General features: G+C 36.5%; 2 protein-coding genes across 19 annotated transcripts in view; one reads left to right on the plus strand and one right to left on the minus strand.

Moving 5' to 3' along the window:
* The window catches only part of LOC125693507 (calcium/calmodulin-dependent protein kinase type II subunit gamma), a 761290-nt gene that overhangs the window by 312217 nt on the left and 421980 nt on the right, over positions 1-27093 (plus strand). The window lies entirely within an intron of this gene.
* The window catches only part of ADK (adenosine kinase), a 268987-nt gene that overhangs the window by 131106 nt on the left and 110788 nt on the right, over positions 1-27093 (minus strand). For both annotated transcript variants that reach the window (XM_048945591.1, XM_048945592.1), the window contains exons 5-6: positions 16462-16634; positions 12786-12894 (exon numbers count right to left, since the gene is read on the minus strand). In XM_048945591.1, coding sequence (XP_048801548.1) covers positions 12786-12894; positions 16462-16634 — 282 coding nt within the window. The remainder of the gene's footprint in view (positions 1-12785; positions 12895-16461; positions 16635-27093) is intronic.

Raw genomic sequence — 27093 nt, forward strand, 5'->3', positions numbered from 1 at the left:
TGATTTCTGAAATGACATCAAGTCATTCACGGAATTAAAAAGCAAATTTGTTCCAGAACTTGAAAATGAAAAATGGCTGGCAGATTAAGAATTTCTGGTGGATTTGAGCAGCCACTTAAATAAGCTAACTACGCATCTTTAAGGTGAAAAATCAACTCATCTGTGCAATGTTCAAAACCATAATAGTGTTCAAAATGAAACTTACATTATGGCAAGCTCAAGTTATGGTAAATAATTTTATGCATTTTGATATGAACAATTAAAAATATGCAGCCTCGCTTTCCACTTTTATAAGTGGATTTGATACTAGGTTTCAAGGTTGCTGAAAAATTCTCTTTTTGTGTGTGTATTCGTGTATTCGTGACTCCATTTTCAAATGACATAAATATATTACCTGCTAATTTCCAAACTGAAAGTATAAAGTTATTATCAGATGTACAACTCAAAGAAAAAAGTCGATCATGCCTCTTTACCAGATTTTTATAAGATCTATCTTAACAGAGGAAAAAATATGTCACTCCATGGTCTCACCTTATTCATGTCATTGCTTTTTGGAAGTGCATACATTTGTAAGCAACTGTTTTAAAGGATAAAGTGAAGAAGAGTAAAATTAGATCAAAACATCTCTAATGTGCACCTTGAGAACTCATGAAGTATTGCAACCTCATCCATTGAACCACACAATGATAAATGACTTTTACAAGGTCAAACATCCCATAATTATGTTCTTGTTGCCCTCTAATTTTTTTTTAAAATGTTTTGATTATAAATATTGAAAAAGTTTTGTTACATATATACAAGAACTACATGATTTATTCTGTATGCAACCCAAGTTGATTCCCTTACACAATGTGGCCCAGGCAAGCTAAAAGGTTACACACCGACATCCTAGAATGTTTCCTACAGCACCTGCAGTTACAGGAACAGTCAAGTACTCTTCTCATGCACTTTTCTGTTGAGCCAGTGCTGAAAGATTATAAGTAATACAAAAATTAGCAGAGGTGATCAGACTATTAATTGACAAACCAGCCTCCAAAGTTATACCAGTCTCATGTTCCTTAGTTGCATTATCTCTACATATCATTCTGAAGTGTACCATTATCTTCCAAACTAGGATTGCATTTCATCAGCATAGCTAGTCATCATTTACTTCAAAAACAAAATTGAAATTAACTCTTCTTAGAAATGAGATCAGTTCAGCCTAACACTCTGGTAAACAGACATCTCAAAAGACAACGGTGTGCCTGTGATTCTAAATTCTTCAAAACAGGAAATCAGGTTAAGGAGTATGACTGTAGCTTCATACAGTAAAACTAGAGAATATAGTATACATTTGAGAATCTGCCTCCAATTACAGGCTGCTTTTTTTTTTTTTTTTTTCTTAAATGCCCTTTTCTGATACTTATCTAAGTTTTAATATTGAATGTTTTCTGTTGTTTGTTTCACCGCTCCACAGCACTTGGTAACAACTCTGCAGTTGGCCTGATTGTTATATGGATGCTTTTGCACCAATTTCAATTCTACTGACAGTTTTGAGATCATACTGATAAAACTAAGAAGTTATTAAATTCACATTCTGAAGGCTTGGCGTCTTTGTAATAGAGCTTAATACTTTCAAAATAATTAGAAACTGATGTTTCTATTTAACATATTTACCATCTGAACATTCAAGCAGTACATTCTGCTGCAGTACAAACCTTGCAGTGCTCTGTATAGAAGGCCACTCTAAAAACTTAAGCATTTCTGTTAGTCTTCCATGAACTATATTTTTCACTCCTGCTGTTACCGAGCAATGCATTAAAGGCAGGTCACATGATTTCCCTCATCACGTCAGCAAATGATGGCTCAATTAAGCAGATAAGAATCTACAGCCCTCAGCAGAAACTCTCTTCAGCCCATTCTCAGCAGTATAAAGAAGCACTTAGAGACCGCACTGGGTCTGGGGAATGAATGCTTGCTCTCCTTTATATGCAGTCATTGAAAATTTCCCTTTTTTTCTTCAAAGCAAAATGAATCTTCATATAATCATACATTTTTTTCCTATACCCAGCTACAGTTAAAATTCAATGGATGAATAAAATCAATACTATTAAGTCTAAATTGTCTCTCAGAAATAAAATATCTCACTAAGTAAATGAATAAAACCTCTAACTTCTGGCTCCAGTCCTCAAAGCACAAGGGAATTGATATTTAAGGATGAAATTTAGTCTTACCTTAACATTCTGTAATCAAGTGCGTTAAGAGCTACATATACAACGACTGCCAATGACAGTAAGCAAGGCTATGAATGTCATTAATCTGGGTGCGCTCAGTGGATGATAATATTACTTCTGCATCCTTCCAATTACTCACATCATCTTCCATGACCATTTTCTACACACTATTGTTTTGCTGAATTTCTTAATTTCAACCCTACTGTAAGTCAAAATCCACTAAAAAATGCTGTGACGTTTCACTTCAGGTCATATCAAGAGAGCAACAGGCAAAAATAAATAAATGAATAAATAAATCAGTACATTCCTTCTTCCTCACATTTCGTCTATTTGTCTCTTTACGATTTTATGACTCTTTATAATGCTTAGCCTCTACTTTTTGCAAAACACCTCACTGTTGTTCAGCACAAATTATATTCCATATGGTCCTAAAAAGACATGTTCAGAGGCATATGCTGAGGCATATTTCATGCTAAATACTGTTAACTGCTGTTCTCCACCATTTTCAAATTTGCAGAGAAGTATTGTTATATTGCATCTGGCAATACCATAGTTGGCAAGAAAAACTGATTAGGAAGAAAAGTAGAACTGTACAACACAGCTTCAGTAACTCTGATGTAAGAACAGATAATGAGAAATATCTACAGGACTTCAGGGTCTAAAGAAAAATTTGTGATTTACAAAGGACTTAGCAGTATCTACAGACTACAAGGTTAAAGGTATATTCATCTTTATGGACTAGCATTTATTAAATGATTATGCCAGAATAATTGCGTTATTCAAAAACAACGAAAAGAATTTTGTCCTTAACCAACATAGCCAGTACAACAAACACTGCAGTGCTAGCACAACTGATTTGGGAAAATAAGAGCATTTCCCCTGGCACAGCAGCTGTTATAAAACATATCAAGATGCTTATGCCAGAGATAAGCGTGTAACTCCTGGATGCTTTTCCACAGCATCTGCATCAGCAAAATCCTTCTTTTGTGGACAAAATCTGAATGCCCTCGGCTTTTGGTTAAGTCAAATCTTTGCAAGGATTATCAGGCCTTATCTGCTACCATGATGGTCTGGGTATGTCTCAGATAACAACGGTATCTACCTCTATTTGTACAACCATTTTAGAAAGTTGTTTCAAAACACCACTTACTACTCATTTATGGAATTTAGTATGTCCTTAAGTTTATTTAAAGTAAGAAAAGGAAAAAAAGAGAAAAAAACGGATCTTCTATCCTTGTACCAACTCAGCCTGATCCACAGGCGATGCAGTGCATTGCTGATTGGGCATTACACCAACAACTAAAAGGATCAAAAAATCTGACCGGCCCTTTCTTTATGGTTCCATTCTTTTAAAATAAACAGTCAAACAAACAAACAAAGAAACCCCAACAACTCAAACATCACAAATATCTCAACAAAAGCGGATCTTCCCTGAGAAATTGGGCAGGTCTTTTTCTTCCTTTGCACAAAGGCCATTAGGACTTGGAGCTTCTTTCAAATGCTGGAATCAGTCAATTCCTTTTTCAAATGAACCTGAAAACAAATAAGACTGGCTGGACTCAGCCCTCCTGCCTTTTCAAGAGCAAAAGAACCTACAGCAAGGTTATAGAAAGCCTAGTCTCAACGTCAATCTATTAACTTGTGCTTAACATGTAATCACTGAAAACCCATAGGCAAATATTTTTGGGAAATGCATTTCTTTCCCTAGTACACAGCTGACATGCACAAGGTAGTACCTTAAAATCTAATTGATACAAATATTTAGCATATGGATAAGCTGTGCTGTAAAAATAATGTCACTTCTTAAGGTAATTGTTATTTGTAAAATCAAAAGGGGGTCTTTAGGTTTCTATCCTTGCTTGTGACCCTTGCTATTTTTAAAACACCTTTGATCCACAATGCAGAAGGAAGCCATTCTGTATGGTACGGTTTGTTAGCTAAAAAGAAGCAATATATGAATGACCTAATACTACATATTTTAAAGTTCCTAAAATTTGAGTGCAAAAGCTGCTGCCTCAAATAACAAGCACAAATGTGATCATTTTAGAGCACTCATTTCAAAGTGAAGAAAATACATCATGGCTTAAAACTTCAATGTAAATGATAACAGAGTACTGAAAATATTGCACATTACATATAAAATCAACTGGAAATACATTGTCAGTACTTCCCCCCATTTCCAAAGGATGTATTTTTGTTTTCTGTTATCAAAAAATCAATAATAACTTTCTGCAGAAAATAAAAGATTTGTGTTTAAACAATGGCACTATTGCTATTACACATGCAAATGCTAAATGAAACTGCAATTTCAAATTCAGATCAAGTAGTAGGCTACCTTAAATAGTTCGGCTCAGCTCTCAAGTTGTACATATACACACACGGTTTTCACACACAAAAACATTTTCTTCATGTAAAAGAACACAACTGCTGGTTTATACACAGGTGTTGTTTTTCACATGGCAGCACATGATGGAGACACAAAGAACACACACTCTGGGGTTACGCAGTCTATGATGCATCCATGCACTAAAGTAACCAGCTCCTTTGGAAGGTAGGTGGAATCCTAAATTTCAATCAATGGTATACAGAGTGATAACGACCAACTTACTATAGATTTTGGATCAATCAAAAAAAGCAACAGTTGCTTACAGTCTAGTCTGTAGAACAATCCTAAATTGAATACCATTTTTCTTCAACCTTACCACAGAAATAATGAAAACAAGAATAATTCAAAACAGAACCAATACTGCTTCATTCTGGGCTTCTAACTTCTAGATTTGATGGTGCTTTAGTTTTGAGATTTTGCTCTAACAAAGCTGACGTAGGAACGGACAAATATTCTCTTGCTCTCGTAAAGATGGCATCTAATAAATTCTGACATGCAAGAGGACCTCCAGTAAAGATCGCCCCTCAAATTGGCTCACCTCACCCCTTTGAGTCTGGAGGCTTCCCTTTTACATTTACATTTAAATAGTGTGTTAAGCCTGCCCAGACTACATACGCAGGGGGCTGGGTGTTCCTACAGGCAGTCACCGGGGAGCTGGCAGATCCCTGACCACAGCAACAGAGCTGGCACCGCTGCCTGCCCACACCACTGCACCGCCTCACCAGACACCGTCAACAGCCCGATTCAGCGTTTCAGCAGATTTACAAATTCTGCTAATGGAGTAAAAGCATGCCCTCCCCCTTCATTTTTTCCCTAAAAAGCAATATACTTTTAAAAGGCTAATGCAATCACAAGCATTATGTCAATGAAAATTACATGCTGGGTTTATCTCTGTAGGTATCTGTCAAATGCAAAGCACACACAACATCTTCAGCGTAATAATGATGTTTTATCATTTTAATTACAAACACTTTGTAAAAAATCCCTAAAGTGTACCAATTCGGGTGGTCTGAATTAACAGTAGCTTGATAGCCCAAGGGTAGCAAAAATAGATTGAGCTACCAAATTTCATAGTAGTTATAGCAGCTGTCTTCTTGCCTCAGGGAACCTGGGTATTTAACAAAGCAGACAGCTTGCATTGGCATCTGATTAGTAATGTGTGTATTGTTGGATGGAATATGCGTGGCTCTTTTGTTTCGCTGTTTGATTAGGAATTTGTAGAGCAGAGGCATTATTTAGCTTTTACAGTTCAGCTTCTGTATGTTCACTTACAGGTGCTGCAAAAGGATATTTCCTTGTTTACCACTTGCTGCAAGGAGGGAATATTGTCTCAAAAGTGATCGATGAAACATGACAGGATTTAAATGTCAGGTCAGACTCCTCCCCATTTCCGTGCCAAAATTCTGTTGAACCAACCGGGTAAATATTTCTAATTGGGGAGAAAACTGAGGAAGGTGAAAGCCTGTTCTTACCTCACCATAAAACATGCACATTACTTGGAATGAAAAATTATCTTAAGATATCAGTTATTCAGCTTTAATTTAGGTGGGAAAATTTCACAAAAGAAGCCTCACAGGGAGAATCCAACCATTAGGGTTTGGGGAGAGAGGAATTGATTTTTATTTTCCTACTCCTCCAGTAGCCTGACAGCTTGGATAACCACCAAGAGCAAGAGAAGCTCCAGTTCAAAACCGACCTGATTAATAGGAGAAATCTTAGTTAACATGCTTTATTTAAAATGGCTTGATCTCAGGGAATAACCTCAGCACAAACAACAATATTACTGCGAGCTTTGCGTTTCAACTTCACACAGCCCAAAAGACCCCCCACGTGGCTCTTCTCTCCTTCGTTCTTTAAGTATACATCACAAATTATTGGAGCTTGTTGGCAGAGTTCAAATCACTGAACTCATTGCAAATAGTCTACTTCAGCTAGAAGTACATTCTTTTACTCTATCAAATCCATCTGAGGTAATAAGACTTGATGTTTTATTCAACAGAGCTAAGGAAAATTGTTGCACAATAGGTTAATTCAAAATGGCAGCATAGAAAATGCATCTGTCAGTGGGGATCAAATTACAGGGCAAGCTCCTCTCAATGCTTAGAAAAACAAGTCTGCAGTTCTGCAGATTATGTGCATGTGTGTGTTTAAAGGGGTGGGAAAGGAGCTAAATATCTGAACTAACCTCCAATTAAAGTCAATCATAAAAACAGCCAATTTAATGAGTACGAATTTCTTTGGGTAATTATAACACCAACCACTTTTTTTCTCCCTCTCTTTTAAATCTGTAATTCTGCCTTCTTGTTACTGCTTGCTTTGTCATTAATCGCCTCAGGAACTTGATTTCCTAGCAACAGACTCTGCCACCAAACGTTTGGCTCCTGTTCAACATTTTCTTTGTGAAAAATGGCACTGCTATTGCCGCCTGGCTGTTGCAGCGGGGCTGGCTGTGTAAGTGCTCTAATAATGCATTCTTCTAAAAAAAATAAAATAAAATCACATGATAAAAGGAGCAATGACTGAGCGTCACTAATTACTGTGCTGAAGAAGTTTATCTGCAATTTAAAGGCTACTGGGGTAGGAGGAGAATGACAGGAGATGAAACATTTATTCTTCATTTAAATAAATGTAATTAGTAACAGAGGTGAACATACAGAAAGAAATATTTTTACTATGTTAAACAGATTCTCGTTAATTTTCTACTATCTGAAAGGAAGTACAATCTGTCTTGTAAGCTCATTTTGCACTATTCTCCATGAAGTACCTGTGTCCGTCTTAAAGCAATGACATTCTGAAGAGCAAAGTATGCAAAAAACAAAAATCAATTTCTAAATTCAGTTTCCCAAGTTACTTGAGAAAACACTGAGAAAACCATCCATGCATGAGCAGTCACACTTGAAATGGTGGTATAAGGCACATCAAACTCTAAATACATCACAGAATGACATAAACTATCATCAGTAGGGAAACAAAGGTTTGTGGGCTTTTTTTTCCATTTAGATCAGTAACTAAAACCTGGGAATTTCTGTATTTATGCAAAATTATTTTCTTCCCCGTATATGTTTTAGGAGAAAATTGGCAGATTTACTTCCTGCTTAGACAGAGAATCTTATCAATTTCTCTTTCTAAATTTGTCACACATCTGTAACTCCCAGCAAACGCAATTCCTCAAGATGGTGATTTTCAGAAAGGCAGTGATATCTGAGAGGCCAGTAAATGATGACCCAACTAACTTGCTAGATGCAGCTTCATCTTTATGGCAAAGTAAGACATTCAGAACTGTGCATTTTCCTGGCCATGAAACCAATTCATTATTGTGAGAAACAGTTTTGCATGTCAAATGACATACATTCTGATGCCAGAGCAATACAGCAAAAGTTATCAATGGTGTAAAAAAAAAAAAAAAAAAGCTATTGTGGCGTTATTCAAACAAATGACTTTTCATGGGATATTTTGATTCCTGCCAGTGTCTGTCTCCCCCATTTCCCATGATGCACAACAGACCCAGCACATTTCAAAGAAAAAAAAGAAATCACAATCCGTTGTAAATTATCATACTCATCATAGCAGTAAATTACAATAAAAATGCCTTCATTGAACATGCCTCTGAAAGGAGGAGACAGCACAAAAGAAATTTCATTTATACTTACATTGTTGTAATAATCAGTATTTTTTCTCAAGTAGAGTAGCCAAAACCCATGTAAAATACAGTAAAATGTTATTTAAGCTTTGCTACACATTGCTGACATTGAGCTTATGTTTTGACAGACTCGTGTTGAAACCAGATAATTCTGCCATCAAGCCCACTACACCACCACAGTATCTCTCTGCTTAGATAAGCGCTTAAGTATTAAAAGAAAATAAATATAAAAATACCACAGTATTTGCTGAAACATACCAGAGTGCTTGGAGGTTTAAAAACTTATACTCCAGCAGTGCTATGTTGAGTTCATTATCACATGTTGCTATTCCTAATATTCCCTATGTGAAACATAGCCTGAGACCAGAATACATGGTCTTGATCAGAAATATCATTAACGTAAGTTAAACTACACTTGCCATTAACTCTGAAAACACAAAAGAGATGCTGAAGGTGGTGGATGTAATTTAACTGCAGGCAAATAAATCTAACTGGTATTACAACATTTTATACTCAGTGCCGTGCAATTGAAAGACATCACTATTGAGAAATTTCTATTATTTGCCGCACAAAAGTAGTAAAAAACAATGGTTTAAACTTTTACAGATTGTGAAATAACAACAGCCCACATGAAGATGACTGAATGAAAGCATTGCCTTCTCTGAGTAAAATATTGTAGGACAATATGGAAAGGGAGCAGCCCAAAATTCAGCTGCCTAGAAATAAGTCTTAGGACGTTTAATTGCTCCTCTAGTCTTTACCTACAACAGCTAGCACAGAAACTGGTTCTCAGGCATTGTAAATGCAAAAAGCAAACAGAAGTGAACATAATGCAAACAATGAAGTGCAGGAACAATCCCAAGCCCCTTCCATGAACTTAGAGGAGCATGAACATCATCAGCGCCATAGCCATATCAAAGTGTACGTAGATACTACCAAAAAACCTTTGAGACACATCACATATAAACATATACACAAACATCAATTTTTTTGTATATAAACCGTAGCCACAGAATACAGTCTATAACCAAAAACCTACTATTTTACTTTGTATTAAAAAAATCACATCTTTCACCAGCAGACAATCTGGTTGGTTTCCTGTAAAGATCTGATTGATTTGGGGAAGCCACCACAGCAGTCAGTGGGAGTGTTTCACGCATCTAATGACTTCACATGCAAGTATTAAACAAATGCAGGTTTGAGTAAAGCTAAATAACTGGGAGAAGTAAGGATGACTAACTGGAACAAGAACAAAATAGATCCAGAAGCACTGCATTTACAACAATAGGGCTCAAATACAGACAGAAAGTTAAAATTCATCTGTCTGTATAATAAAGCAGTATCATTTGTTGCTGAGAACGTTTCACAAGGTTAAGTGCAGCATTTTTTTTATAGAGGAATGCATTCTCTCCTTTTCCATTTTCTTCCTGTTATGAAATGACAAGTGCCAAATTTCTTACTAACACAGAGGCGCTAATTGGAGTCAAAAGACAACAACTAAAATTCTCCTTAGTTTTTCTGCTATCTTAGGTAACCTTTACCAAGCGATTTATTTATATAAAAATCACACACAAAACACAACTTGAGATTATTTTTATGCCAGGCTGTGTACCATTCACAATTTCAGAATCAGAACAACAATGCTTAGTGCCATCATAACCTTCAATTTATTCTGAAGTAGGGGAAATGTCTAGGAAAAGATTTTCTAGGCCCAGTAGGAACTACATAAAATCCCTAGCAGCGAATTCTAATCAGGCACCAGCAGTACAGCTAGTTGATCCACAACGAAATGAATTTGACAGATCAGAAGATACAGTGTCAATGGCAGAAATTACTGCAAGTATATGAATAATATCTGGAAAAGGGAAAGAAATCGCATGTGGTTTGACAGTATACATAATCTATCTTAAAAGATACAACACCAACTAATTTTAAGGGATTAAAAAACACTTTTAAAGTTTACTGGTTTTGCATAAGCTGGGGCAATCTTTCTGCATTTTGCTTCTATCTGTGATTTACAGGGTTCTATTCTTTGCTGTCTTTCTCCAATTTGTCTGCCGGATCCGATTACCAGATGGCTAAAATAAAGGTATTGTGTTCATTCATGGTAACAGAAGTTGTCTTTAAGGGCTCTGTCATGGGTTCACTATCTTTTCCTTTGTACCTACCCCCTCTGTGAATTGATTACATTTCAGAGCTAAGTTTCATCTGAGGGCCATTCTGCTGAAAGCTGCATTGAAAAGCATATTATCTATCCTAGCAAGCACATACAGATGACCACAGGATATCTCAGACTTGTCCTAAAGCAGCAACTGGCCTACTCTGCCAAGAAAATAGATTGTTTGATAATCTCAGAACAAGGATTTCCAGAAAAATTATCTGTCACTAACACATACAGTAATGCAATCCAGGAAATAGGTGATGCTTGGATAGAGAGACGGAAATAAAAAGCAACGTAAGCACAGCGCAGAGCCAGAAGAGGTAACAAGACTCAAGTGTAGACAGACACAACAGTGAGCAAATTAATGACTGAAAGAGCAGCAGGAGTGCTAATTGTTCATGATGGGGATTTGTTTAATCCCATCGACCACTACAAACCTGTGAGTAAAGAAGTTAAAGGAAAAAAAAACGTTCAGCCCTACATGTTGTCTCCTTTATTTAAGTTAAGGCACATGTGCCATCTGTAATCTGAAGTGATAACACTGTCCTAGAACTCTCTTAAATGAGCCCAGCCTTGAGTGCAATTGCTACTGGTGTGAACCAGGTTCTTCACCCAGCAGATATCCTCTTGCAAGCAGATGTTTTCTTAATATGAAGTCATTTTAGCAAATACTTAATATATTAGCACTTAGGTGTTATTTACCCACTAATACATGTACATTCTGGATTTTATTTTCCATCTAATACAATAATTCCAAATCTCTTAGTCAAAAGGCAGGATATCACCCCCCCCCCAAAAAAAAAGAAAAAAACAAAAAACACTTTTAATACATATAAAAATCAGTAGAAAGCATTACTCGGTCAAAATTAAAGGGACCAAATGGATAGAATACAGTAGGCTGGCCTTGGAACTAAAATAAAATCAAAGTTATATCTTACGGGGGAAAAAAAAAAAAAAACAACAAAAATCCAGAAACTTATTTTCACTTTGTGTAATTTTTCTCACTTTCCTAAAGCATCTCCACCAAGTTTATTTATTTATTTTTTCAAATCATATACCGATAATTTGAGTAGTAATTATATATAAACACAGTAATAAAAAATAGTAAATAAAAGCTTTGGGCAGCATGCTAATGGTTCTTCAGGTAACATTCGTTTTTCTACATTTAACTATACTTTTAGATTTCCATTATCTTTTACCCAGTAGTATTAATTGCTAAGTGCAGCATTTGGAACTGTATGAGGAATAATTATCGAAAAATAGGCATAGAACACTTAAAAAACAGAAATAAAAAATGAGCAAAGCATTAATGGTTTTTTTTTGTTGTTGTTGTTGTTTTTTTCCATGAACTGCAGCATATGGCAGCAGCAGCAGGATGTATATTCTTTGTATACTGAGAAGGTTATAAGTATTTTTTGACAGTTTATAAAGGGGCAGTCTTGGCCGTATACAAGAATCAATAACAACCATGTAGAGCCTACAGCAGTGCAAACTAACAGGCTGTAGGAGACATTAACACTAGCTAAAAGAAATAACTGTATTTTCAATGAACTTGTTCCTCTTGGATAATCAATTTTTTACACTTCTTACCAGCTGTTCCCACATAGCTCAGGTAGCGGACTGGAAGCAGCTGTCATACAGAATCCATATATTACATGCACATTATGAGGTTTTAATCTGTCATAGATGTTTTACGTTTGTTAATTTTGATCAATCATATCAACTTGAGAGCAAAATGAAAACAAATCCACTGCTTCTGTTTACACAAAATGTAATTTAAACAAATGCAATAATCTGGCTTGATTCATTCTAGAATGGCAAATAAATAAATACTGTGAATTTACTAATGTCCTATACTTAAAATCTCTTTATTTCAGAAATAAGATTTCATCATTAAAACTAGTTTACACCACTATCCAAATTCAAGAGGTTTATCACAATCATTGTTTCTGAAATATTGAGTTATAAAGGTGCCATAGTAATTGCTATGGAATAAATAGCAATTAAGATTGTTCACACAAATAAGCTCAAACTGTTTGCAGTGAATAATTATGCTAATAGTGTTTTTCTACATCATTTGTGCATCCTTCACAACAATTTACAAGAAAATGTGAAATGTAAATTTGATGCACGACTACAAAAGCTCTGAAAATATATTCAGTTGTTACAATTTTTCCCACTAATTCAAAAAAGCACACAACTACATGATTCTTTAATGTTTTTACATTTAAATTTAAAGAAATCGTGCTATGACAAAATTGGAGCAGATATTTTCTTTCATGTTTATAAGAAATCATTCTAAATCCATGCGATAGGCATGGCTGTTGTTTAAATCTCTTAATGCCATAAGTCAAACTTTCATAATTTGGAAGAAGCTGAACTTACTGCTATGTAATAAACTTTGGCTTTTTCCACCAACTTCCAGTTCTTCTCCAAATCAAGATGCTTTTCCTTCTTGTAGCAATTAGCAGCGGCAAGGTTGGCTACAAGTGATCTAGAAGAGATTAAAAGCCAGGCATTAGATCCTCTTTAACCTAATACTCCTGCAAATTTCTCAAAGATCATCCAAGATCCTTACAGGAACATAAGACAGAACAAAATAGAAACACCATAAAATGGATATACTTTGTTGTTTCATAATAATTCCTTTCAATAATATTTAAAATATAATTTGATTAAATAATATATTTTCAATCCATATACGTAGTTTACATAACACTATTATATATTTTTATACGTTTATGATACACACACACACACATACACACACACACACACTTTCATTTCTTTACTTTTCATTTGTTTTTCCATTTCATGATGAAGTCCCTCTGCACAGTTTAGCATCTGCAGGTTTCCACTAATTTTTTTCCTGGTACCTCCTAACATGCAAATTAGAGTGGCTAACTTCCTTTATGTTCTACAAACTGTTTTCTGTCATGAGAATTAACCAGGGTTTAAATATGTATACGTCTTGCCATTATCATTTTTCAATGAACAGTTATATTATTTTAAAGACTGACTTGAAATTTTTCCTTGGAGTTACGTATTCCTGCAGCAAATGAGTAAATTTCTACTTGAAAAGGAGTCAGGGCTTTAGATGCTCAATTGTAAAAATCAACAAAACAAAAACACAACAGCAAAAAAAAAAACAACCCAAAGGTAATAAACAAAAAAACCACCTTTGGTTTAGAACATTACTAAAAGCTCATTTGTGCTTCATTCTTTATGAATATTATAACATAAGACAGACGTGATATGTATCATCTGTTATGATGTTATCACGTGTTATAGAGAAACTTCTAAATGCAGGCCATAATAAGACAGTTATTTACTACTAGCTTTCAACTCTAGCGAAATTATCCCATGATATTTTATTGTGAGAAAGTTTCTAGACTTAATAGTGATAGAATGCACCTTTAAAATTAACACATTGCTGCAGTGATATTTAAGCACAAGAGCCCAATAACGCGCAGTTACAGATGCACACATTGACAAATGTCCACTTCCCCAGCATGTGTACACCTGATGCTGTACGTATCACCCTTTACCTCACAAACACTACTGTAAGGCAGAGACAACAGGGCAGTGTGGAATGCTGCAGGCTGCTGCTGCCTGAGTTTGTTACCACCTCCAGACTGAGTGCCGTGCACAGGTGTTAGGAGCCAAGTAAATGAGGAACTCTTGAAAACGTATTCCACCTCCAAACAAAACAGCATCTATCCACTAATGCCATTTCTTTTTGACCCTATTCAATAAAAAGCACGCGTCACTGGCAGTTCCTGTGAACTGAACAGATAAGGTATGCCAAAAGTAAAACAAGGAACCAGACTAACATTCTGTATATATTAAAATAAAAAAGAAGTTTCATTCTTGATGTTATCATTTCAATGACAAGAAATCTACAGAATTCACAGGAGAAAATCAAGCAAGTTCCAGGAAGACATGTATAATTCTCGTAATACTTTGAAAATTAAATTTATAAAGCAAATTAAGCCTTCCAGCTTAATAAATATCCATTAAGGCCCTAGCCAGAAAAATTCTGCCTCAGTGTTACATTCCACAAACCTTATCAAAGACCTTATGTTTGCTTCCACTTACCACAGATTCCTGAAGCTGTAAGCCTAGCCCTCAGCAGCTACATCTAACAGTAAAGATGCCCTGTATGTGAGGCATAATAGAAGGCTGCATCACTGAAGAAGCTTCAAGCTTTTCCAAATTAAAACTAAGACTAACAGCACTAGGTTCAACATAAGGAACACAAAGAAGGTAGATGTTTTTCCATTAAATACGTAATTGGAGACAGTTGGAGAACTTCAAGTGTGCAGCTTAGTGGAGACTTCATGTACGTGCTACTTACGAACAGAACATACTAACTAAAGCTGCAGATTATGACAGAGCATAGGTATTACTTTAGAGTTTAATCATGTGTTACAATTGGCTTGACAAGCTCTGAAAAAAAAACAACAAAGCACTTGAGTATTGCTGTGCAAGAGAATTTAGAGTTATAACCATGAATTAGCTCAGAACTCTTCTGCAAAATGCTTGACAAACTTAGCAGAAAAAAAAAATTCACATCGGGTCATCTGAAGCGGAAACACACACAGCCACTTACTGGAAAATCCATGAGTGCTATTTATTAGTTCCGAGATCTCAGAGAGACAAGAAAGCTGAATTACCTGAAGAAGGAAGTTAGCATATGCCCCATGAGGATGAGATTAACCAATAAATAGAGCTATCTACTGCAGTCAGTTAAAGAGATTCTTACAAATTGAGAAAAATGGTGAAAACCCAGTACGATCAGAGGGGAAAAAAAAGGCTAAGAATAAACTTTTTCTCATTAACAGAAGGGAGACTGTACAATAAAGACTCTTGTGGCATCTATCAGCCACTATTTTCCTATTCCCTACAGGGGAAATAAGTCTCTCATTTTCCCTGTACACTCTCAAGTGTGTTCTAAAACAGTGACTGAGATAAAGAAGAACCAGAGATTAGATTTCTGGTATTTGTGGAAAGATTTGAGATTGAGAGAAAAGTGTTTTATGTTAGCAAAGCAAAAACGCTGCTTAGTAAGTTAAAGAATTGCTTGCAGACATGTTTATGAATAAATTTACCTAAACTTTGAAATTCCATTGAGATACGTGGCAAAATATATACATATTTTTCCTGAGTTTGTGATGTACACCCTCTTGACAATCTTTACTTCACTTTCCCAATCAAGTCATCAAGGAAGTGACGACTGCTGCAGTGATGCATGCTTAGACACTATGTGACCACACAGAAAATCACAGAGCACAAGCATCTTTTACTGCTTGTCTTCTCTTTGAAGAACTAAGTATGGAAGGTGAAGGGGAAACACTGTAGATATAATTATTGCCAAAAATCCAGATAAATGAATGAACTTCCTTTTTCTACTGGTATGAACATTCTTTCCAGAGAGTATGACATTAGATATGACATTAAATTGGGAGGGACAGGTTGATAAGCTGGAGAACAGGGAAGTCTGCCACTCAGGTGATCTCTAGAGGCCTAGAGAAATGGGCTGGCAAGAAAAACTTGAGGGCAAATGCAGTCAAGAAATGGGATGGAGTAACTCCACATAACAGTATATAGACATTGACATGTTGCAACACCTTTGCAGTAAAGGACCTGGATATCTGGTGGACAACACTTGGGATATGAAACAGCAGCAGAATCTTTAAAAATTGAAGAAAAATTGGTGGCTGTATATTATCTCCCACTTCTCTGCCGTAATATAACTGTAGAGATATATTCTTATAAGGTATATTAGCATCATCCAACCCCAAACTGCATGCCAGGCAGCCCAGTATTGCTTCAAACCAGTGCTAATACTTTATAGAAACACAGAATCGTAGAATTGCTCAGGTTGGAACAGACCTTCAGGAGGTCCAACCACAACCTAACCATACTACTGTAACTCTAACAACCCTCCACTAAATCTTATCCCTGAGCACCACATCTGGTTTGTCATTCAAATCCAAATATTTCTAACAAGTTATGCTCCATACATTTGTATCTTAGGAAAACATTAATGGCCCCTGACCTGTTATCACTAGTGATGCAGGCAGCACAGGTTCCTGTTGGCTCTTCACTCTGCTCATAGTAATGGGCATCCACATGAGCTTCCTCAGCCTTCTTCTTTAAAATTTCTCCAAATTTATCTTTGCCAATGCACCCAAAGAAAGTTGCAGCTTTGTATGGGTTCTGAATCATCCACTGCAGATTGACAGAAAAAAAATACAGATAGTTAACAAGCGTGATATATCATTATTTGCTACTTTTTTCCTGTCCACTCACCTTATGTAATTCTGTGCCTAACAGAGCACTGTGACACATACCAATCCTACAGAACACTTCTGTGCCAGAAGTAAAAACACATGAAGTATACTGACAGAGGAAAGACCAGCAACAAGTGAAGAACTGAGCCTTACAGATTCTGCTGAGTGTTTAATAGCTAATAGAAAGGTTACTGAAATGGATGAAGTTCATTATAAAATAAATTTGAAATACCTTGTAAAAACATAGCAAAAAGTTCTTTTGGTCCAAAGATACGCCCCACGCTTGTATTTAACCAAATAGTCTTTTAACAAGAAATATTGAAGGGAAGAAAAATAAAATTTTGAGATAAGAAAAACAATATTTGAGAAACCTAAAAAACCCACAATTTGCAACATTCACAATAGGTATACAAAAACTAAACAGTGCCAGACGTAACCATGATTCTACCATTTAATTATACACACAAAAGGAAATGTTTCCCACTCACGTTATTGAGCCACACATGAAATTATTTATCCCGTATTTTAATAAGAGCAATACTGTCATTTGAATTGTCAAGAGCATAGCATGTATATACGTTGCTAAGGTGCTTTACTATTTTATCGAGTTTCTCTTTTATTAACAGAAAATATCTTTCAACTGTTAAGTTTGCTACTAAATTAAAAGATAACATTTAGCAGCAAAGAAAAAAAAAAATCAAGCGTGAACTAAAAGATGTGAAGAAACAATCACAGGCTCTACCCTGCTAGAGATGAGTCAACCAACTGAAGCCATTATAATCCACTCTAATTATAGTCAGAAAGCTTATCCACTCAATCTATAGTATGAATTAAAGGCTACATCAATTTACTGCTACACTAAAGCCCTACTTGTAATTGTTTCCTAATCAAGATTTAAATAAATGATTATGTCTCTATTACAAATCAGCACTAGTGGTAGCTGTGGGCTGTAGAAAGGTCAAGCAACTGAGTTACAAATACATGCTTAGTCACATCTTTATTACTTTCAGCTTCGAAGGAAAAAAAGAAATTCTTTAGTCATGCAAAAGTCTCAATTAATAAGGCAAATGGACAAATGTTGCAGAGCCTCCTTCCTGCAACCATTTAATATATTTCAGCTTTAAGATAAAAGAATTCTGTTGCCAAATGGTGGCTTCATTCCATCTCTCATTCACGAAATGCACAGCACATCTATCTGTACCACTCTTGATTAATACATATTAAGCAAACCCCTAACAAGGGAATTAGCTACAATATACTATTATTTTAAATGCATTATACAAATATGCACACTATTCATTTAATGTCTTAGTATGAGTAATATTTTACATTTGGAGATATGGTTAAGTAGGACAGATTATTCAGCAAGACTAAAAATATCATGACATACCATAAGGAAAAATGGAATTCCCATATTGATAAGTAGTTGAAGCCTTGTGTCCCATGTTGAAAAGCATGCTTTACCCTCACTAATAACAAGAGTTAACAGAGGTCACTACAAACAGCATTTGTGAAAGCATCAGCTTTCCACAAACCCCAGTATTTATTCCAAAAAAGATTTCAAACTACACCTTAGGCTTATAACATCTTACCAAATGACATAACTTTTCCATATTTTATATATAAAGTCTGACAACATTTGGAGCAGTAGCAAGTAATATTTCACATACATCTTCGCAAAAAAAAAAAAAAAAATTCCTGTTAAAATATCACAGTTTTGGCTACTGGCAGCAGCTCAATTTCAATTCAGATGTGATGCATGCAATATATGTAATTGTCACAATCCTTAATTTAAACTCAAGTAAAGTTACCCCTGAGAATCAGAGTTGTGATATGGGGTTTCTTGAGATGCACCTCTGCACATTGTGCAGACTGCAGTGGTTGTGTATGATTATTTGAAATACAGGGATTATCTGGTGGGGACATAATCCCACCATATAGATATTCCTTCCATTTGGACATCTGAGCTAAGTTAAGCAACACTGAGGAAGATGGAAAAGCACTTCAGCAGCATTTCTGGACAGACTCTCTTCACAGATCTCCAGCTACAACTTTTCTTCTTTTACCTCAGTTAAAATTTTACATATTAACAAAGACAAAACATGGACATGATACTACAAACTACAAAACTGAAATACAGGAATATATCTGTGGCATTCTGCTAGTTGTGCCTAATGGGATAAGCCACAGAGAACACTTTTCATGTGTAAAAAAAACACAAGACAAAATAACATCTTCCAGGCAGACTCTGGAGTATTTTCTTTTGCATCTGACATGGGACTGCAGTCTAATTTTAAATATACTGATATGGAAAAAGCAGACTTCCGTGGACTTCTTCACACATCAGTATAATTATTCTTATTGCTCATAACATTTTGGCTAAACACTGTAAATGGGAGCAGGGGCTTAGTCATCAGAAGACAATTACCACCATGAAACAATCATGCAGTATTACATCCAACATCAAATGAAGGCCAGTATCAAACTGCACACATTGCCAGGTATATGGTTATATAATCTGCAAATTCAATTTAGAGATTTATGTGGATAGAAGATTTAATTGAATGAAAAGACTCAAGACAGAAATGGAAAATGACCCAGCTCAGCAGGCACTAGCATAATGAGTTAATTATCAAGGGCTTGGCTAGGCAGCGAGGCAGCTATTAACTTACTGTATTGACAGTCTGGTCAGGAGAGGTTGGCACCTAGCCACACCAAGAATCTTCACCATTACTCATGGGAATTTGAGGCCATTTCAGGCCCAAAGATGGAAGTGTCAAATATAGGAGCTCATCATGAAGGAGCAAGACAGCCTTAGGTCACAAGCAAGCTCAAAATCTAGAGTGGTTTATGAAATCCAGTGTCTTTCTACTTTCTGAAGTTTTCTTCTGTCAGTGCAGCTTGGACATCAGGTATACACAAGGGCAAGCCTTGACCCTGTCACTTCAGATAAGCATCTGTGACAGAGGAAGGAGTAGGGGAATTTAAACACCTTTCAGATGTTCTCTTGAGTTAAAAGGTCACATTTCCCTTATATTTTGTCATATGCTTTCTGGTAAAAAGCAAATACTAACTTTTTTAAAACCACTTTTTCTTGACTCCTAAGACATAATTCTGTCTTAAAATTAAGCTGATCTCATTGCCTCAAATTACCCATGCCTACCAGCACCTTATTCCTTATGTTCAAAAACTGAAGCCAACACTGGAAGAGGCCAGCATGGCTACTCAAGGACTCACTGGACAATGACAGAATGCTTCTCTCCTTATTTCTGTGACACTGTCATGGGCTTACAGAAACAGGAGTATCTGTCTATTCAGGTGTCTTTTCATGATTAGAATTAACAAGTAAACTTGGCATGCTGAAGCTACCGGAGAAGTTTAAGAACCTTTGTGTTCCAGCAAGTGGGTGGCAATTGCACAGAACAGCAACATCTTTTCTTGCAAGATGTGAAGATGCTAAGAAATCTTGGTAATAAACAAAACTTATGAAGACTGAATCATGCCTTTGTAGAGCAGTTTGGAGCTAACTGTGTCCCACTCTCTTACATCCTCAGACTCAAAGATGTGGTACTCCTACTTCCCACTTCTCTTGATTAGAAAATAGCTCAGGAAACAACTCTTCCTGAGTTCCAGAAGCACTTCTACAAGCACTAGGAATAACTTGACTTGATCAGCTGCTATTCAGTGTTGCCTTTGGAGAACAACATTCAACATGAGCTCAACAGATTACCTGAATTGGTGTCTTATACCCACAGACTCAAAAAAATGCACCTTTACAGTACTTGGGAAACATCAGTGGCCATAAAGAATTAAATAATAATAATAACAAGAAGAAGAAATTAGAAGAAAAAGGGAGAAAACTGAATTCTTTGATTTTTATTTCCCAAGTATTCTGTTTAGCTTGAGAACACCACCTGGCACATGATTCAGTATTTCATATCACAACAAGATCTGAATTCAAAGCTTTTCTCTACTGCCACTTGAAAGTTCACTAGAAAGGAGGACCCATACTTGAAAGGCAAAAGCAGTAAAACTAAATACCTAATTTAAGTCACAATCTCCAGTCACAAAGAGACTTCCCGTGCAGAAGGCAAGTTTGCTGCTGCTAGGTTTCAATATACAACCTGCTACATCTTAAATAGAAACATCACACTGAAGAAGCTTAAGACAGCTTTATAACCTTCTGACTAAAACAAAGACCCTTCAAAAAATGATTTAATATTATTCTGCCTTCATGCTTTGCTGTAGATGCCACTGACAACTGGACAACATTGATAACAGTAAGGAGAAAGCTGACAAAGCCATTTCCTATCACTCCCATGTTGCCCTCCCTCTCAACTCCTTAGCTCCTTTTTAAAGCTGCAGCCACCAGTGCATTTCCACATCTGTCAGTCATCTTAAACTATCAGTGACAAAGCATACAAAGCTCTGCTTAGACTGACATACCTTCAGTATGTATACAGGAACTTTCAGCTGCAAATTTGAAGCCTAAATACCTAGGAACTGCCAACGCAACAGGAAGCATTACATTCCTCACAGTGAAGGATCTTCAAAACTCATTAACACTACTGAAATACAGACATCTGAAGTGTGTTATTTGAAGCTGGACACTTCTTTGCATGATCTGTCAAATCTCATCTTGGTTTAAATTGCATAATAGCTATGACTTAATGTGCCACTTAAAATCTAAACTAAGCAATGCTAGCAAGATTGTAAGAAGCATTATTTTTAATAAACAGAAATGGCTTGTTTCCATACAGCGGTATCTGGAGTATCTGTTTTCCTAAAGTTAAGACAAAGTCCATACACCTTTCACCACTTTATACTCCTGGAACATTTCCCACCATCGGCTAGCTGCATAGTTCCTTAAAAAACTTTTAGGAATATTCAAATAGTAAAAGAAAATAAATGACATCTCAGTTTAGAAAACCACATGAAGCAAGAAAAACTGAGAACAAAAAAACCACTACATAGATCCTAAAAAATGGGAAAATCTACCAATATGCAAAACAATCCTAAAAAAGACATCAAGGTCACTGTTCCAAGCGAGTGAGCTCACATTTCTTGTCAGTGATGTGACAGATCTCATGCACAACTGCGAAGCAATACTCGGTTACCATTACACACGCTGTATCATTTCAAATCCCTGCTGTGGTGAGCTAACCCTGGCCACCAGCTATACCTTCACCCAGTCACTCACTGCTCCCCGGAGGGAAAAAGGAGATAATTAATAAGGGCAACAGTAAGAAAAATACATGGGTCAAGATAAATACAATTTAACAGGAAAAAAAAAAAAAAAAAGATTATCTTTTCATTCCAACATCTTTGGAATCTTTTTTTCTTTTCTTTGATGATAAACATTTAAAGACTGCAACAGCTATTATCACATAATGGCTATATAAGAAAAAAAATGGAAAAGGAAAAAATAGAGCTTATCTTTATGAAAGCAGACTTGCAAAAAAGAGCCCCATGTCCTGTACAGTAATTTCTCCACGATTAGCTGAAGCTGCCAAACCTTGCATGAGGAAATGATATTGTTAAAATGCATGACAACACCCTCAAGCAACTTCCAGTCAAATGAGATAAAAGTGATAATATTTTGTAAAGGAAAGACTAGCTAAATCCTTGCACTGAGACCAATTCCTGTATCTTATCAGGATTTGGTTCAACATTTACTATCCAAATCCCTGCGCAGCAATATAAGTTAGTCTTAGTGTTGTGCCTCAAGCTGCATTTTGCTGTAGCTTTTCAAATTAACATGTCTATCAAAAGGTTAATCATCCAGGAGGATTCACTTCTACATTTAAAAACACAAAGCTAACAAACTGCCTCTTAACCGTCTATCGTACAAATAACGATCTTCACCTCTGCTGTTCCATTGTATTCCACTTCCTATTCTCCCCCTCTTGCCCTTCATCTACTTATCCACTGCTTTATTTTTAGTCTAGTTCCTAAGCTTCTTGCCATAAAAGAAAATACAACCACATTAAAAAAGTTGAAGTCATATTTCAAAATTTCAGTGTGACTAGCCAAAGATAGCTCTTTTATTCCAACCCTTAAATATCAGCCAGCCTAGACTGCTATCTCTGATACTCTCCACTCTCACACCCTCTTATCCTGTGTTTCTGATGCTACAGTTCTGCCTCCAACACCTGAAGTGCTGCAGCCTCCCCTCTGAAGTTTGATATGCGTTATTTGAGATCAAAGGCAGAAAGGTTCCTGCAACATTTTGCAAAGCACATAACAGAGACTGCGGCTGGCCTCGAGTTCCTTCCCACTGCAAATCCCAGAACCTGGAGCATCACTCACCTCCTTGTTTGATCCCAGCGTGAGTGTGATCCCTTCTCAAAATCATGTAAGAGATGATATATCTGGTTGTGCCCATTTACTGCTTGCACATTTAAACGAAGGCTATCACAATGGTAAGAATCCTAGGTTCAGTGGGTCTCTTCCATAGCTGTTTCAGTATATACAACTGCTTATTAGGACATATGCTAATATCACAAAGCTGTGTATGAGGTAAGGCCTCAAGGTAAGTACCTTCATCAGGAAAAAAGAATTCAAAGATACTAAATTCATCATTGATCACTGCAGGAAACGTGACAAAGTGACAACGTAAGCTAGAAGAAGCCATTATTCTGTATGGCCAAAAGCTTTGGTGTGTTAATGAAACATACTATCATAAGAAACAAAATGCATGATCATTCTTGGGTACAATAAGACTGACTTACTGTGCAACTACATGCTGCTGCTCACTGTGCCTCAGCCTACATTGCCTGTACTGAATTAGCACTCATGGAGACGCGTTTCAGAAATGCCTTAAGACTTTATACTCTTAACTGCATGTTTATTTAAATACTAACCTGTGAATGATATTGTTGCAAAATGACATTTTAGGAAGCTTCACATATAATTTTGCATATGTATAAGCTTAAATCAAGTCTTCCTTTCTGAAATGCATGCACATGTCACTCTCACTTCCTTGCAAGATGATGAGCAGTCTCAGTGAATACACCCACACACTGAATCACAGCAAAAAAATCCACAAATGAAGAGACAACTTCCATTGTCTGGCAGCGTAGAGTTCATAAAACACAAACTGTAAACAGCTGCCTATCAGCTTCTATCGGCAATAGTATCAAAAACAGATGGCAAAGGTCAAGTCAAAGTTTATTGACAATGATGAACTCTGACAGTCTCTATTAAATTACTTCTTCCTTTAAGGTGTATGTGATCAAAGCAGCAGAGAGATTTTCACTCAGTCACATAACAAGCTATTTGTTGAGATTGAAACATCTGGTCAATATCTCCTAACACTGCAATTTCATGCACAGTTAGCAATAGGGTACATTTCTTCTCTTCTTTTTTCCAGGGACTGTAGGGGTGGCACATGTGGCTGATCATTTCATTCAGAAAGGTTTCAATTCCAGGCATTACATACAATTGTCTCTATGCTTCATAGTATTTTAAGTCTACCTACCATCGTTTTCCATCATCATTGCTGTCTGCTCTGCTCTTCTGCCATAAAAGCCCACAAATATGACAAAGCACTTAAAGCGTAACAGCTTTTGACTACTGAAGTTAGAAAGTGTTTAAAGCAAGGGAGTTTTTCAAGTGGCAGGTCTTCATCTGTCTGTTGTCAAGAATTCCCAATACGTTCAACTATTTACCAAAGAGCTCGTAACGCACTGTAATGTTTGTAATCACAGCAAACCCTTCATTTATGAGGCATTCCTGAGCAATTAGATATCACCCTTTTTACTAATTTACTACTACATTTTACAAACATAGCACATAACATACATTATACTTCACATGAATGCACGGCAATTTTTAGAACTTGATGAATCACAATTCTATAGCTTGATGTGAAATAGCAAGAAAGACAACGTGTTGTCTATACCAAATGCTGAAAATGCTTCCTTTTACAATGATGTGTCTATGTTGCCACAGCAACAAGTAGCGGGTAGCGTGAAATGTACTTCTCCCTTCCATTTCTGAATCCCAATCTTTTTTGTCCAAAGAAATGGGAAAGGCTAATCGTGAATGTGACTGCAGACATTTCAAAGGATTTTTACTTACTACTAAATACCTTCCATTTTTTATTCACCTAATAGTTGGTTTACAGATCTCACTCCCACAATGGCCAATTCCAATGCTTAGAAGTTTACCCTAATAGTCACAAGAGGACACAGACACCCCAAGCATACGGTCTAACAGGAGTGGGCAGGGAAGGGAGAAAGAGGATCAATTCCAGGCAAAAAAAAAAAAAAGAGACATCCCTGAGATGTCACTAAGCATGCCTGCACTTTTCTGAAAAAAAGACTTTTGGCAAAGCTTCAGCAGTGCCTCATTGTTTTGAGGAAATGGGACATATAACCCAGATTAAAAACATAAATGAATCTGGGTTGTCCCCTAGAAATTGATGCGTCTCCAAGATATGAGCGATAAGGCTCACAGGTAACAGGTTCCTGTTTACAGATGGTAAACAAGCCTAAATAAGAGCCTGTCACACCATGCCATGACGGCAGACAATCAAGTCAGGAAGACAACTAATTGGCTGCCACTTGGAGCTAACTGCCCTGGTGGAGGAATTCTCAAAACAGCCAGAACCCAACTGCTTCCTTGATGTGAGTGCGAAAGAGGAAACGTTCCAGGTGCTGGATAATGGGATTAGAAGTATAAATATAGAAATACAACAGAGCAAACTTTAAGAAAAGAAACCAAACAGAAACCAAACAAATTAAAAAAACAAAAACAATCTGACACCCAGACAATCAGAGGGTACAAAATCAGCTTAAATTCTGTTTCAAATGTATAGCAGGACTTATAGAAAGAGTTAAAAATACAATTAGAAAAAAATCTATTTCTCCTCTTCGGGGTTTTCCCTCACTAACCAAGGAGCCCTTTACATAAGGAAGACAAACCTGAGAAAGGTTATATGAGGTTTAGTACATCCACAAGGAATTACCTTTTCAGGACTGGCCTCTCCTACCCATACTGTCTCTGCACTCTGCCCCATGCAGAAATGCTTCCCCTCTATGCTGGGTGCAGAATGCCCAGAGGCTATCGCCTGCAGCCACAAGGGCACAGCCCAGAGACCGTGGGTGAATCCAGGGGGTACCAGGCCGGCTGCCACCACATCCGATGCTCTTGCTTAACCATTTATGGGAGAGACGGCACACAGCAAGCAGCATCATCCATTCATGTGCAAAAATGGTTTTTATTCTACTCTCTAATAACTGAGTAGTGACGATTCATCTTTCCTATTTCCAAAGCGTATAAATACTGCACTATAATCAGACTGGTTCACAAGAATTCCTTTCCTTGCTAGTTTCACCCACAACACCTTTAAATTTGCTGTGGAACTCAAGCAATATCTTTGTCAAAAATCAGTTCTTAAGAAGGCTTCTCTTTGTCATAAACTGTAAAGATATTTTGTCCTGATTCCCAAGCTAACAAGGAAAACAGCAAAATGTAATTCATCAATGTAATTAACTTGTGACTATTTTTGAACTGAAGTGCTCCTGTTTATAATTACTATACCTGTAAGCAACTGAAACAAAACTTTTTTTTTTAATAAACAAAATGGACAACAGAAGTCACAAATAATTACATGCAGCTGAAAGCAGTGATTGGCAATACCTGAACATCTTGGCACATAGCGCTAAGTTCAAGTAATTTTCACAGAACAGATAATTTAGTCGGCAACTCCCGCGTACTCCTGAAAAAGGACTGCAAATTGCTCTTCAATTTGTTTTTCCTGACTTCAGCTGCAACTAAGAGACTTGACACCTGCCACAATCAGCTCAGCATCAGCTCCCAGACCTCATCTGGCACAAGTGGAAGGTAAGGACATTTTACATTTACTAGAAGGCTGGTTTTGATACACAGGGGAATTGTCGTCTTCTGCTGGCTTCACAAAGTGCACGACAGACCCAGTGAACTTGATATTGCCATTCACACAATGGCAAACTCTATAATTTCAAACTCTATATTCAAAATTAACATAAAGATAAAATCAATACACGAAGCAAAAAGGAGGAGTATGCTTTGTTGGTAACTGTACAACCCTGATCCATTTAATATTCTTTGGAAGTTTATTTAAATCCGTCAACATGAGTTGCATTTTGAACTTAAAGACTTCCTTTTCAGGTTTCCTCTGAGAAGCTGGAAAGCCAAACAGACTTGACTGTGATCTCAATTAATCCAATTTTGCAGTGATGTAAATTTACTCACTTCGATAAGAGTTGTGCATGATTTATGTAGATGCAAATGAGATCAAATTCAGACCAAGTATGACCCTGTATATATTATCTTTTCATTTGGTAGAGCAATTTATTTTTAATTTTACCTAAAGGAGTATCTGCAAGCATGTGTATAGCCTCATTACTTCA

The sequence above is a fragment of the Lagopus muta genome, chromosome 5, assembly GCF_023343835.1.
Source record: "Lagopus muta isolate bLagMut1 chromosome 5, bLagMut1 primary, whole genome shotgun sequence".
Lineage (NCBI taxonomy): Eukaryota > Metazoa > Chordata > Aves > Galliformes > Phasianidae > Lagopus > Lagopus muta.